At 38.2% G+C, this 15,768-nt stretch overlaps 1 protein-coding gene across 3 annotated transcripts in view; it reads left to right on the top strand.

Annotated features, from left to right (window-relative positions):
* ASXL2 (ASXL transcriptional regulator 2) overlaps positions 1-15,768 on the top strand; it is an 80,055-nt gene that overhangs the window by 37,190 nt on the left and 27,097 nt on the right. For all 3 annotated transcript variants that reach the window (XM_084901406.1, XM_084901407.1, XM_084901408.1), the window contains 2 exons: positions 1,255-1,402; positions 15,612-15,727. In XM_084901406.1, the coding sequence (XP_084757532.1) occupies positions 1,255-1,402; positions 15,612-15,727 (264 nt within the window). The remainder of the gene's footprint in view (positions 1-1,254; positions 1,403-15,611; positions 15,728-15,768) is intronic.

The following is a 15,768-nucleotide window of genomic DNA, read 5'->3' on the forward strand; positions in this document are numbered from 1 at the left end:
TGAAAGAAATAATTGGCCTGAAATGCAAAAGTAGTGAAAGAGATGCAGGCAAAGAAGTTAGTTATATTTGTATTTAAAATACTTGCTGAACCTGCAAGTCAAGAGTTATGGCTGACAACTAACTCTGTAAAAGTTGTTCTGCATTTTGAAGGTAAGAATAGAAAAATACGGGGTATTTTAATGAATTGTATAACATGAGAAATGGCATTAGGATATAAACATAAGTGGAGAAGAGCAGTTCTTTACTAGATCAGAGTTTCTAAGTGTCAATTGTAGATTAGGTGGGTTAATGTCAGAATTCTGACTAGAATAATAAATTATATGGGAAAATAAAAATGTTGAGAGGAAAAAGAACCATCTGTATGTAATTTTATAACTTAGAAATAACATTAGTTATATGTGTATATTTTTATATATGATATAAATTTATAATAGCTAATATTTATTGAGCTCTTATATGCTAGGCACAGTTTTTCATTTATTAACTCATTTAATTTCAGAGTGATCTTTTAAGGAAGGTACTGTTATTCCTTGTCTTATAGACAGGGAAACTGAAGCATGAGAGGTTAAGATTTTGATGAAGAGTACATAGTTAGGAGAAGATAAAGCCAGAATTCAAACCCAGAAAGTCTTAATTTCCTAGTTGTTGATCTTACAACTGCCATATTTTATCTCTCACAGGTTTCCTTTCTGACTGGCATTCTCAAAATTTAGTGTAGAAACCAAAGATTCATGTGATTTAGGGGAAAAAAAAAAGATTTCTTTTGTATTTGATTCTTGATAGTTACTAACCAATATTTGGGAAACAATTAGATTCAAATAATGGACTATCTTTTGCTTCCCAGACTCTTGATTGAATTCACAATACTAATATATACACAAATATATATGTATATATATTACATGGCTGATGCATGCACACATGCTTTATAACATTTTTATTATAAGGTTTTTTTTATCCTGATATAATATTTATCTGATATATATATATATAATTATATAATTTAAGTCTCTGTGTTGTGCCTACATATGATTGGCATGTAAAATTTTTACCTTTGGATATAGATTAAAACATTTAGCTATTTTAATCCAAAAAAGAGAGATGACAAGGATTCAGAAAATATTGTTAGTTCTGTTGAATCCTTTAATACAAAAAAATTAACCCAGTTGAGTTGCAACAATGGGTATCAAATACTTAATTCTTATTTGCTGAATTGGTAATGATTAATCCTAATTGGATGCCTGCATTTTCAGAAAGATGTGCCGGATGGGGTGAAAGAGCTATCAGAAGGTTCAGAAGAAAGCAGTGATGGTCAGTCAGATTCCCAGAGTTCTGAGAACAGCAGCAGCAGCAGTGATGGAAGCAACAAGGAGGGAAAAAAGAACAGGTGGAAAAGGAAAGGTAAATACACCTGATCCATTAATAAAGAACTGTAGGATAAAATGCCCTTGTTAGTAGTTGCTTTTATTTCAGACCCTCAATCTATTAGTCTCCTTCCCTTACCCTTTAGATCAGTACTGTCCAATAGAATTTCCTTCTGTCATGGAAGTATTCTGTATCTGCCTATGCTGTCCAACGCAACAAAGTAGCCACTAGCTACATGTGTCTATTGAGCACTTAGAATATGGCAAGTGTGACCAAGGAGCTGAATTTTAAATTTTATTTTAACTTAAATTTCAGTAGCCACTTATGGCTAGTGGCTGCTACATTGGACACTGTAGCTCTAGGTTTTACCTGGTTTTATTTTCAGCTCTTGGCCATCAATAGCCTGCTTTAGGATACTCTGATTTTACTTACCCCCTGATCTTCTAAAATTTGAACTTTTTACTCTTAACAACTCTCTCCTTACTAGGAAAAAAATGCTTTTCATTTCTATTAGCAAAGACTAAATTTACTGTGCTAGCCTTTGCTCTCATCCCCTGCTTGGTGTCTGCTTCATAGTTTACCCAATAACCTTCTTTAAGGAACAGTGTCTTGTGCTACAGCTTCCCTGACATGGATTTTCCATTTAAGGATACATATTATTACCTATTCTTTTTAATTTTTTTTACCAGAAAAGGGGACAAAGCCCAAATACACATTTATTAATACAAATCATAACATCATGGTTGACTTAAAAAACACACACAATAGCCGAAACCAGTTTGACTCCGTGGATAGAGCATCGGCCTGCGGACTCAAGGGTCCCGGGTTCGATTCCGGTCAAGAGCATGTACCTTGGTTGCGGGCACATCCTCAGTAGTGGGTGTGCAGGAGGCAGCTGATCCATGATTCTCTCTCATCGATGTTTCTGACTGTCTATCCCTCTCTCTTCCTCTCTGTGAAAAATCAATAAAATATATTTTTTTAAACACACACACACACACACACACACACACACACACACACAATAGGCCCTAACTGGTTTGGCTCAGTGGATAGAGCGTGGGCCTGTGGACTGAAGGGTCCCAGGTTTGATTACGGTCAAGGGCATGTACGTTGGTTGCGGGCACATCCCAAGTGGGGGATGTGAAGGAGGCAGCTGATCAATATTTCTCTCTATCCCTTTCCCTTCCTCTCTATAAAAAAATCAATAAAATATATTAAAAACAAAACACACAACTGTTATAAACTTTGATTACAAATTAAAAATGAGGTTTTTAAAAATCTCATTGACCAGATATGAAACAATTGAAAACCTTTAAAGGTGTACTGAGAAACACCAGGCTTAAAGAAAACAACTCACTCTTTGTCTTTATCCAAACAGATGTGGATAATGTAAAACCCCCCAAACTGACTAGATAATGGAGATAGTTTTGCTTATCGGTCTTTAGCTCCAATGTTTTGTTCATTTCTTATTGCTGGAATTATATATTCATTTCTTCTTTTTGGACAACTAAACTGGATGATGGTAAAGGCAGTAAGCTGACCTTTACTCAGGCTGGGCCCTCTCAGCCTCAGACAAATTCTCAGCTGGTGAATTAGCTGCTTTTGTCTCTTTGCCATGTTGTGATTTAGGTTTTTCTGGGCATCTGTAAAGTAATTGAAGTTGCGGTGGTACGGATATTGAGGTGGATGCTGACCTTGGGTCTCATCTCCTTGATTTTCCTTCTCCTCTGATTTGCTGTCCTCTGTGCTGTCTTTGGTGAGGAGGGTCCCTGAGGAATCATGTACTAAAACCCCAGTACATATTCTGTCTCACGGGCCTAGCTTGTTCTCTCCCGCATCCTGGTTGTCAGCACCCTCCATTACTTCTTCCTGCACAGGAAAGCTGGGATAATGTGCTCAGTGCTCAGAGGGTTTCCATAAATAGTAAGGTGAGGACTGTGGTCTGAGGTAGGCTGGCACTAATGATTCACAATCATTTTTCCATCCCTTTTTTTTTTTTTTTTTGCCTACTCTCACTGTTCTGGTAATTCTGGTAATTGCATGGAGGATACCTACCATGTGAGTAGCATATAATGGGTACAGTCTACTGTATATTTACTGCCTTGCACTGGGGGAACTCCACCAGGCCATATTTTCTGCCCCCCTAGCCTTTTCTCCTTAACAGCTTCAAACTCTATGCACAGTCTCTCCATCTCTCACATTGCAAAGGTGGATACATGTTGTACCATATATTAGTACTCATTCCTTTTTATTACTAAACTAGTGGCCCAGTGCATGGATTCATGCACATTGAAAGGACATTAATTAGAAGAGATATTTGAATGTCTCTATTTGCCCTCTTTCTGTAATGGAAGTGTCAACCAAATTCATGATCAACAATGACATATCGAAACGCATGTGTGCGATTGGTGCCAGCGAGAACTTTATATGTATTGCGCATACACAAGTCAACATTTATTTTTAAATTGCCAGTGAGCGTCATGTACTGCCGATCGGACATACATGCAGTTGGTCACTTAGCCTTTTATATACAGTATTTAGATAATATTGCATTTTATGGCTATATCACATTTTGTTTATCCATTTGCCAATTAATAGACATTTTGATTATTTCTACTTTTTGGCTATTATGAATAATGCTGCAATAAATATTTGTGGACAAATTTTTGTGTGGACAAGTTTTTAATTCTCTTGGGTATATGAATGAATTTGCTGGGTTATGATAACTCTGTGTTTAACATTTTGAGGAGTGGCCAAATTATATCTAAAATTGCACCCTTTTACATTCTTGCCAGTAATATATGAGGATTCTAATTTCTCAATACCCCTTTGACACATGTCATAGTCTGTTTTTTCCAATTATAATCATTATCGTGAATGTGCGGTGGTACCTCATTGTGGTTTTCATTTTCATTTCCTTGAAGGCTAATTATGTTCAAAATATGTTCATGGGTTTATTGACCATTTGTAAATCTTCTTTGGAGAAATGTCTATTCAAATTATAAACCAAAGAACGTATATACTTACATGCATAGCCCATGGACCTGGGCAATAGGGTGGTGAAGACATGGGGTGGGGGGGGCGGGTCTGGGTAGGGTCCCGGAGGAAATGGGTATGGGGGTAGGGGGAAATAGGAGACATCTGTAATACTGTCAGCAATAAAAATGTATTAAAAAAACAAATTACTTGCCCATTTTTAAGTTGGGTTGTCTTTTTTATTGTTGAGTTATGAGAGTTCTTCATATGCTCTGAATACGTTAGAGTCCAGGGGTCCTCAAACTTTTTAAAGTGGGGGCCAGATCACGGTCCCTCAGAGAGCTGGAGGGCCGGACTATATGAACTACTAATTCCTACTGTAACACCTCGGCTGCGCTCACTGCCCAAAAAACCTGGCGGGCAGGATCAGACTCCTCTGCGGGCCACATGTGGCCCGCGGGCCGTAGTTTGAAGACCCCTGCGTTAGACTATATTTAAGTAATTACTGATGGGGTTTGGTTTAAATCCACCATTTTGCTATTTATTTCTTATCCTAATTTTTCTATGCTCTTTTTAAAATTTAGATTGAGTTTTTAAAAATATTTTGTTTTATCTCTACAATTACCTTATTATCTATACAACTTTGTTTTAGCTATTTCTTTAGCATTGATAATATATCTTTAATATAGTATACCATCAAATAATATTTTATCACTGCTTATCCTATATAATGAAGAGGTAATATGCAAATTGACCATCACTCCAACACACAAGATGGCCACCCTCATGTGGACACAAGATGGCCACCACAAGATGGCTGGCAGGGGAACGCAGTTAGGAGGGACCAGGCCTGTACGGGAGGGCAGTTGGGGGCAATCAGGCTGTCAAAGGAGGGCAATTGGGGATGACCAAGCCTGCAGCAGAGGGTAGTTGGGGGTGACCAGGTCAGCAGGGGAGGGTAGTTAGGGGCAATCGGGCTGGCAGGAAAGGGTAGTTAGAGGTGACCAGGCTGGCAAGGATGGGAAGTTTAGGGGTGTCCAGGCCTGCAGGAGAGGGCATTTGGGGACAACCAGGCATGCAGGGGAGGACAGTTGGGGGTGACCAGGCCTGCAGGGGAGGGCAATTGGGGGCAACCAGGCCTGTAGGGGAGGACAGTTAGGGGCCACCAGGTCAGCAGAAGAGGGCAGTTAGGGACGACCAGGCTGGCAAGGGAGGGAAGTTAGGTGTGACCGGGCCAGTAGGGGAGGGCAGTTGGGGGTTACCACGCTAGTAGGGGAAGGCAGTTACAGACAATTGGGCCGGCAGGGGAGCAGTTAGGCATCGATCAGGCTGGCAGGGGAGTGGTTAAGGGGTGATTAGGCAGGCAGGCAGGCAGGCAGGCGAGCGGTTGGGATACTGCAGTCCTGGATTGTGAGAGGGTTGTCTGACTGCCCCTTAGGCCCGATCCTACCAGGCAGTCAGACATCCTTCGAGGGTATTACCTGTTCTTGCTAATTATCTATAGCTTCTTGTCAGAGTCTTAAAGAGAACAAATTGTTTTTGTACCAAAATATTAATAAATTTAGCTATACATGGCAAGGCAGATTTTAAATGAACCATGATGATTCCTTTTTAAGGACTGATACAAGCCTTTTTTTTTTTTTTTACTCTGGACTGATTTTACATAGCAAAATAGATATCTAAGTTTTCCTAGTTTGGATATCCTCTTAGGTTTGAGTTTTAGGTGAGCTGTCTTTGGATCTAGAAACTAAGAGTTAGGTGGCTCCGTGGCGCAATGGATAGCGCGTTGGACTTCTAGAAACTAAGAGTTACGTTTTTTGGAATATTTGACACATTAATTTTAAGTTCCTTTAGAAGTATATAGAACTATATCAGAAAAAGTCTTTTATTTATCCTCATCTCTGTGTTAATGTGTATGCTACTCCTGGAGAGAATTGAGATAATTGGTGGAATCATGTGAGTTCTCTGCTATGGCTACGCCACATGCAATTGGGGAAAATTTGAGATTGTGAGGGTTTTAGCTTTTAAGATCACAACCACTTGAATAGCAACCCAGACCTCAAATTTTGGGAATGAGTGGAATAAAGGTGAGACAAAGCCAGGACCTGTTACTAATATTCCGATACATATTTTTAAAGCAATCCCTGTCAATAGTAAAAGGAGGTATAGCCCAGGCCTGTATTCTTTATGCACTAAGGACCTTTTTTGGAAGAGTATAGCTGAATGTATTAAAAGTTCTATCCCTCCTTTTGTGCCTCCCCTGTTTCAACTTTTTAAATTTGGAAATTGTTGATCTAAGACAGTGGTCGGCAAACTCCTTAGTCAACAGAGCCAAATATCAACAGTACAATGATTGAAATTTCTTTTGAGAGCCAAATTTTTAAACTTAAACTTCTTCTAATGCCACTTCTTCAAAGTAGACTCGTCCAGGCCACGGTGTTTTGTGGAAGAGCCACATTCAAGGGGCCAAAGTGCTGAATGTGGCTCACGAGCCTCAGTTTGCCGACCACTGATAAAAGATTAAGAACCGAGCTAAGTCATCAGGCTAGAGAAACAGCAAGATTTAGAATGTCTGGAAGTGGCTGGAAACAAATCAGTATTAAAAAAGGCCAGACTAATAAACTGGAAACAAAATTATGGTCTTGGAGGTCTTGACTGTTCATTAGCCACATATGCTACAGTAGCTGTTTTGAGTAGTGGCTGTACAATGTTGTCAAAGGTTGTCTCTAAGAATTTAAGGTAAATGTATTAGGATACAGGAAGATCGAAGAAATAACAATAGAATCCCATTGTCAGTAGCTTATGAGGTAGATTAAAATAGCATAACATTGCCTAATACTCATAATCTATAATAATAAAAGTATAATATGCTAATTAGACCAGACATTTTTCTGGACAAAGGCTGGGCTGTGAGGGAAGCCTGAGTCCTGGGTGCCTGCTGGTGGCTGGAGGGAAGCCTGGGTCTCAGGTGCCAGAGGGAAGCGGGTGCCGGCAGCTGGGGGAAGGAAGGCCTGCTCTTGCATGAATTTTGTGCATTGGGCCTCTAGTGATAATAGAAGATACTAACAGCAACGTAATAGCAAAATAAAAATTGTGGTTCGGATAAATTGTTTTGAATTGCCTTTGATTCATTCCTTTTCTAGAACTTATCACAATATTGGATATTTATCCTTGGTTTACATTATAGTGAAATGTTCCATCACAGTCTTTTCTGATTGTTAAAATGAGAGTAGAATGGACTGTATATGGTGTTTGGAAGGTGGAGATGAGAGGTGACCAGGCATGATGTCATATAGAATTCATGTTTACTCTAGCAGCTCTGATATTCTTAAGAAATGGATAAATGCCGGGCTACCAATAGTGAAGAATGATTTAATCTTTCATTCATGGGTCACACATGGTTCAGTTATGGACATTTTTAGGTATATATTTCTGAATGTTCTTGTAGTCCAGTGAAATTAAAGTGGAAAATTTATAGTTAGCATTGATCGGAGCAGCATGCAGCAGAGCAGCTCTAAATCAGTTGCAGTTATTAATAAAGGTAAAGCAAACTAATTGTGCCTATTCCTTTTTCTTATTTAGGTCTTTTCCTCTCAATCTGACATCACTTTATTTCAAATGCATTGTAAGACAGGAAGAACATTGAGATAATATCAAAACCCACTTCCTTTTATGTACAAAAATAAAGAGCTCTGACAGCAAAACTGATACTTCTAGTTGAAAATCGATAGAAACTCTCTTGATATAATTGTATCTTTCAGCCAAGTAGGAATAGAGAACAGAACTTTGAAATTCAGCCCAATATTAAAACTAGTTTATTGATTTCCATGTAAAGTGGAAGAACTTAGAAGCTTGTAGTTTTTGGTTCTTAATTTTCAGACAGGAAACAATGTTCAGAGAAGAGCTTTATGAAATTCCAAGCCAAGGTAAGGTGGAATGACTCCAGAAAAATGATTAAATTCAACTTTTTCTGTTGCTTTTTTTGGTAGGATCATAGCTAACTAAGTCTTTGCCTTTTCCCCAAAATAAAATATAAATACTGCAGCATGAAGTAACTGCAGAAATATTGTTATCTTCTAAAAGAAAGTTTTTCAGATTTTAGTCTGCTTTTAAAGTGTCTTAAGAAAAACATTAGATGTGAAATGTATCTTTTCACTTATAAGAAATTACTAGTTCTTCCCAGGACCATGACCTAATGTTAATTTTACTGCTTGTCCAGAACTATTTTAAATCAGGAATTTGATATAGTATATTGTGTTTTTAGTTGAAATACCATAGTCCTCCCCGTTCTCTAACATTTATTTATATGTTAAGATGCTGAATAGGGATGATTATGTATAGAAATATCTCTTTAAAAAAATATACTAGGGAGTAAAACTGCTTTGGACAAAGTTAACTTATGTGGGGAGAAACCTTTGGAAGAGATGTTCTTTTTCTCTTATGTGGGGATTGGTTGGTGGCTGAGCTGGAGGTTTTAGCTCTGTCATGTATTTAAGATGGCTACACTATTAGGACTTGGATAGGTAGGGTGCCCATAAGCAAGGGAAGGTATTCAGGAATGGCCTCTCCGTCTTTCATTCTGGGACTGTTTGATTATCACCAGGAGCCAGTCTGCCCAGCTTGGAGTAGACTGCACTTGCTGTGGGAAGAAGGTGCTTAGAACTGTAACAATTTTACCTCTGGAAATGAAATTCCCCTCAAGAAAGACTATCCTGTAAATAAGAACTTTCCCTTTAGAGAAGGATTAGTGTCTTTAAAGATTAAAATAAAACAATTTTGGAAATTTCAATTGCTATTATTGTTTCAACTATTAAGCCTTCATATATATATATATATATATATATATATATATATAGCTAAATTTTAATTTTCATATTACTGCTTCATTACTTCTGATAGCATCTAATATTTCAGAGGGGCCTCTTGAATGTATTTAGGAGAAAATAAAATATCAGTGATTATTTACTAAAGCTTTAAATTCAAATGTATTTAATATGAATAGTCCATATCCTGTTGACGTTATTCAGTATAATAACTATCTATTGAAATGGGAAACTCAGTGCTATAATATATCTGAAAAGCAGTATCTTTTGCACATATATTCAGTGGGTGGTACATAACTATCCAACAACCGGAAACTACTTTAGTAAATTATGCAAAACTGGCTTTAATGAGCACAAAGTTTAAAATGTTTTTCTGAAACCACTTTATTTTAAAGTTTTCTCCACTAGGTTGCTTTTTGATTTTTTGGGGTAACATTTTTTGTTTTTTAAATCAAATAAGTAACAGTTGATCTTTTGATTAGAATTTGTTGATCTGTTGTTGTGTCTATATGTTTATATGAAACATTTTTGTTTCTAACCAGGTTCTAAATATGTTTTTAAATGAATGCTTTTAATATGGTGAGCAGTTCACATTAGAGAACCAGTAGATTGGGATATTATCTTGAGAAGTATTGTTTAGGTCATTCTTTATTTACAAAGCTAAAGAAATATCTCTACTTAAACCATTGTGTACTGTTTGCCAGGTATTTGGGAGAACAATTTGAATAAGGTGTGAGTTCCACCCATGTCTAGAGGTATAGAAATAAGCAGATAATTAGCAAACACTTAATAAGTAGCAAGTGTTTGTGTTTACCATATTATGACAGAATTGGAAAAGAGAGTAGTTAGCTTTACCTGGGTTAGTGAGTGTTATATGAGACAGAAATTATTTGATACATTCTTCCCTTGAGAGTATAATTTCTAGTGAAGACCACATATCATGGAAAGAAAATATATGTAAAGGCAAGAAGGTGGAAGTGTGTGTACAGTGTTTTCAAGAAACCATAGGAAAAAAAGTTTGGCTGGAAGAGAGGAAATTTGTGGGGGGAAAAGAGGAAAGAAGTTGGAATCAGACTGTTAATCTTTATTGCTAGTCTCCATTATTTATAGGTTGGAGGTGTACATAAAGTAACTTCTTGGGAAAATTAAGATATGTACTATGGATCCAAGAATGGCAACACTGCTGACTCAAATTTTCATAGCCATATACCAAGAAGAACAAGATTTTTGTTTATAATGCCTGCCCAGCATGGCTCAAAGGTTGAGCATCAACCTATGCACCAGGAGGTCATGGTTCGATACCTGTCAGGATACATGCCTGGGTTGCAGGCTTGATTCCCAGTTTGCAGAATGCAGGAAGCAGCCTATCAGTGATTCTCTCTCATCCTTAATGTTTCTATCTCTTTCCCTTGCTTTTTCCTCTGAAATCAATAAAAATGTATTTTTTAAAACAATATTTTTGTTTATGGACCTTTTCCTGTTGGTTTTATCCACTTGTCCGGTTAGTATCTGAGTTAATATACTAGCTTTGATTTATTTTTCTACTCAGTAGAGTTTATATTAGTTCAATTTATTTCTAACCATTGGTATATAGGTAGAAAGAATTCTCTTCCATTCTATTTTCTCATATTATACCTCATTTTATTGCGTTCCACTTTATTGCGCTTCACAGATGCTACGTTTTTTTACAAAGTGAACATTTGTGACAACCCTGTGTTGAGCATGTCTGTTAGTGCCATTTTTCCAACAGCATTTGCTTCCTGTTCACATTTTGGTAATTCTCACGATATTTCAGATTTTTTCATTATTATTATTATATTTGTTATGGTTATTATTATAATTGTTTTGGGGCACCACCTACTGTGACCATGTAAGCTGGTGAACTTCACCAATAAGTGAGTGGCTCCACCAGTTGGCCATTCCTCATTTCTGTTTCTCTCCTTTGTCCTCCCTATTTCCTGAGACACAATAATATTATAATTAGGCCACTTAACTGTATAGTGGCCTTCAGGTGTTCAAGTGAAGGGTCTCACATTTCTCACTTTAAGTAAAAAACTGGAAATATTAAAGTTAGTGAGGAAGGTACGTCCAAAGCCGAGATAGGCAAGAACATCAAACATTTAGGCAGATTTTGAATGCAAAGGAAAAGTTCGTGAAGGAAATTAAAAGTGCTACTCTAGGCCTGGCTGGTGTGCTCAATGCTTAGGGCATCATTTAGTGCAGTGCAGGGTCATGGAATTGATTCCTGGTCAAGGAACCTGTAATTGGGTTGCATGTTCAGCCCCAGTAAAGGTTCATGTGTGAGGCAACCAATCAATGTGTTTCTCTCACATAGATGTATCTTTGAGTTTGCTTCACTGGTGGGTCCCAGAATCTTTATGCTTTAGTTCAGTTGGCTGTGAGATATGTTTGTGGTTTTGTTTGTTAAAAAGGGCTTTGAGCCGAAGCCGGTTTGGCTCAGTGATAGAGCGTCTGTCTGCGGACTGAAAGGTCCCAGGTTCAATTCCGGTCAAGGACATGTACATTGGTTGTGGGCACATCCCCGGTAGGGGGTGTGCAAGAGGCAGCTGTTTCTCTCTCATCGATGTTTCTAACTATCTCTCTCTCTCTCTTCCTCTCTGTTAAAAATCAATAAAATATATTTTAAAAAAAGGGGGGGGCTTTGAGGCAGGTGAGGAAATATATATTCTCAGATATATGCAAATCATTAAAAATAAAACAAACCTAGTTAAATATTAATACTTTTAAACTTTATTTTTATTATTTCCCTTTAAAAAAAATTGGTCAAATAAAAAAGACAGTAACAAGTGTTGGCAAGGAGAAATTAGAAGAAATTCTATATTTCTGGTAGAACTGTTAAAATTATGTATTCATTTTGGCAAACAATTTGGCAGTTTCTAAGAAAGTTAAACATAAAGTTATAGTTTATATATGAACCCAGGAGAATTCAAAACATATGTCCAACACCTTGTGTGAAGAAGTCAAAATATTTTTCCAGTGGCAGAATAATCCGAAATTACAAGAACTGTTCTCTGATGATGAGTGGGTAGCCAAGCTTGCATACCTGGCAGATATGTTTTCGTTATTAAATGAACTAAACATATCCTTTCAAGAACAACTTAAGGACATGTTCATACTACGAGGTAAAGTGGATGCTTTTCAAAAGAAAATATTACTGTGGCAAACACGGTTGGCTTAAGAAGATGTGCAAGTGTTTTCAAATTTTGATGAATACATGAGAGAAGGATGTCAACTGGCAGGTGATAATCTGTTCAACAGCACTTACAATCACTCACAGAATCTTTAGGTCATTATTACCCAAAGAAAGAAGATTCTAGGCATGGCAATATGTGGATAATAGACCCATTTGTAGCAAACATTGAAGATAGCAATTTAAGCATGATTGAAAAAGAAAGCCTCATCGATCTATCACCCGACAACAGTCTCAAAGCTAAGTTCCAGTCATCCTTACCAAGACCTCATTTTTTTATCTCCATTAAAAGTGATTACTTATTGGGGAGTGAAAAAGCTGAAAATTTTTATTCAATTTTCAACAACATATTTATGTGAAAAAAACATTTTCATCTGTCACAGCAATTAAGACTCAGTGCCAATCTCAGCTTGAAATAAATACAGCTCTCTTGCAGTAATGGCATTAGAGCCAAGAATCCATAAACTTATTTTAAGCCAACAGGAGTAAATACCACACTCTAAAAAATGTGTAATCTACACTAATAAAAGAAACATGCAAATTGACCATCACTCGGCTATACCCACCAGCCAATCAGAAGTGAGCATGCAAATTAACCCAACAAAGGTGGTGGAAGCCATAGAGCTGGAGCGAGCAGGAGGCTTGGGTTGCCCCCAGTAGTGGAGGAAGCCACTTGCCATGGCCTCTGCTCAAGGCTACAAAGTTTCAATTATAGAAGATAAATAAATCCCAAATACCTGCTTTCAGTCAGCCCTGGCCTCTGCTCAAGGAGGTGCTGGAAAAGAAAAAAAGGAGAGGCTGGGAGCTTGGGTCACCAGGGGTGTGGCCAGCCTGTAAATAGCCATTAGCCCCTCACCCAGGCTGGCCAGGCACCCCAATGGGGACCCCACCCTAAAGGGGATATGGGCAGCCTGAAAACAGCCCTCAGCCCCTCACCCAGGCTGGCCAGGCATCCCAGCAGGAACCCCCACCTTGAAGGGACTATGGCCAGTCTGCAAATAGTCGTCAGCTCCTCACCCAGGCTGGCCACACCCCCATGACTCGATCCCTGTAAACGGGCAGTCGAGCCCTGACCAGTTTGGCTCAGTGGATAGAGCGTTGGCCTGTGGTCTGAACTGTCCCAGGTTCGATTCCAGTCAAGAGCAAGCACATCCCCAGTAGGGGGTGTGCAGGAGGCAACCGATAGATGTTTCTCTCTTATCGATGTTTCTAACTCTCTATCCTTCTCCCTTCCTCTCTGTAATAAATCAATAAAATATATTTAAAATAAATAAATAAATAAACGGGCAATCAACCCTCGAGGTTCCCAGATTAGAGAGGGTGCAGGCTGGGTTGAGGGACAACCCCCACCCCCTGCACGAATTTCATGCACCGGGGCTTTAGTGCTATATAATAAAAGACTAATATGCAAATTGACCGAACGGTGGAACAGTCAGTCACTATGATGTGCACTGACCACCAGGGGCAGACGCTCAATGCAGGAACGTCCCCCAGCCCACAGGCCCCAAGCCAGTCAAGGCAGGTGCCAGCAGAGGACCCCCCCTAGCCCTGCTGGTCACCCCGCAGATCAGTCCTGATCGCCAGCCAGACCTAGGGACCCTACCCTTGCACGAATTTTATGCATCAGGTCTCTAGTATTTATATAAGCTTCAATTATTTTGTAAAAATAAAACTTTAATAACTTTGTTATAATTAAACAACTTTTGAAGATCTTGTTATGATTAAACAAGTACTTATAATGTTATATTAAATAGGTAAATTTCATATTAATAAGATGGAAGTGCTCTAATTATTATTTTACAAATGTATTTATCTTTTTAAAAGTATTAGTGGTTCACGGGTTTTAAAATTATGAATTTAGTGGTCCATGAGGTCTGAAAGGTTGGTGACCACTGAACTCTATCATAAGGGTTGAAATATAAAGCTAAAGCTACATAGCTAAGTCATTTTAATATTCTCTGCTTTTGTCCTCTCTAAAATGTTATTTACTGTGTATTCTTTTCTTAGGATATCTAAGAGACAATTGAAATGCTCTATTTCAAAACCTTTGTATTCCAGTGAACCATGCTTCTGCATTGTCATGTTAAGTAGCTACCTTCCAACATATCTGATTCGGTATCTTAAAGCTTTTTAGCCCACACTATGGTATTCTGTTTTGCTACTAAGCCTTTTTAGTCCAACTACTATTAAAGGAGAAGGCATTAGTGAACACAGATCAGTCCTGATCGCCAGCCAGGCCTAGGGACCCTACCCTTGCACTCTTTAAAGTCATCACTATCCTTCTCCTCTCTATCCTTCTCCCTTCCTCTCTGTAATAAATCAATAAAATATATTTAAAATAAATAAATAAATAAACGGGCAATCAACCCTCGAGGTTCCCAGATTAGAGAGGGTGCAGGCTGGGTTGAGGGACACCCCCACCCCCTGCACGAATTTCATGCAGTGATTATTTTTATTGTTAAGGGGTCTGAATCAACAATTTATCTCATCATAGATAATGCACTGTTAAACTTTATAAAACAAAGATCAATTATGCTTTATTATAAGAGGTATAGGCTCTTGGAGGGGAAGACCCTCATTCACATAAGACTAAGGTTGGGCTAAGCTCTGGAGTATAAAACAGCTAGTAATGAAGGAGAGAGTTGTTTACATTTGTCAACCTACATTGCTTCCATTAGGGAAATCCTCAAGTGTCCTCTCACCCTAGTATCTCTAAAACTATTGGTTTAAGAGATGTGGAAATAGCAGTATTAAAGCTGTACTAGAGTTTTTGCGGTGGAATGGCCTTATTGCCTTTATTTTAAAGATAGGGAAAACTGGGAGCTATTCTATCAACCCAGGCTTCTTCTACTCTATCATGTTGTTAGATTTACCCTAAGAACATACATACTGTCCAACAGGCTTTAGAATCTTTTCTAAGTTTATCTAATTTGGTGACTAATGGTTTACATTCTGCTTCCTGTTTCTTCAATCAATTCTTTTGAAAAATTAAAGAATGAAAAGGTATGAATACTAACATCCACCCCTTCCCCATCCTATCATCCTTCACTAGAGCTTTCTGAGGAAATAAACTGAAAAGGGAGGCTGTTTGCCGTAGAACTCCAAAAAGAAGATCCTTCCCAAAAGTGTTTGGTCACAGTTCTTAATACAGGTAGCAGAATATGATTGGGGAAGGCATGGTGCTTGATATCAACTCTGATAACAAATTTTTCATTGTCATTTTCCCCCTTAGTATCATCTAGACTGTCACAGCCATCCTCTCCCCAGTCAGGTTGCCCATCACCCACAATTCCAGCAGGTAAAGTCATATCTCCATCACAGAAGCACAGCAAGAAGGCACTAAAGCAGGTAATTATGGTAGTCTCTGTTTATCAGAAGTATAATCTCTT

The sequence above is a fragment of the Pipistrellus hanaki genome (assembly GCF_964339955.1).
Source record: "Pipistrellus hanaki genome assembly, chromosome: 12".
NCBI classification, from domain to species: domain Eukaryota; kingdom Metazoa; phylum Chordata; class Mammalia; order Chiroptera; family Vespertilionidae; genus Pipistrellus; species Pipistrellus hanaki.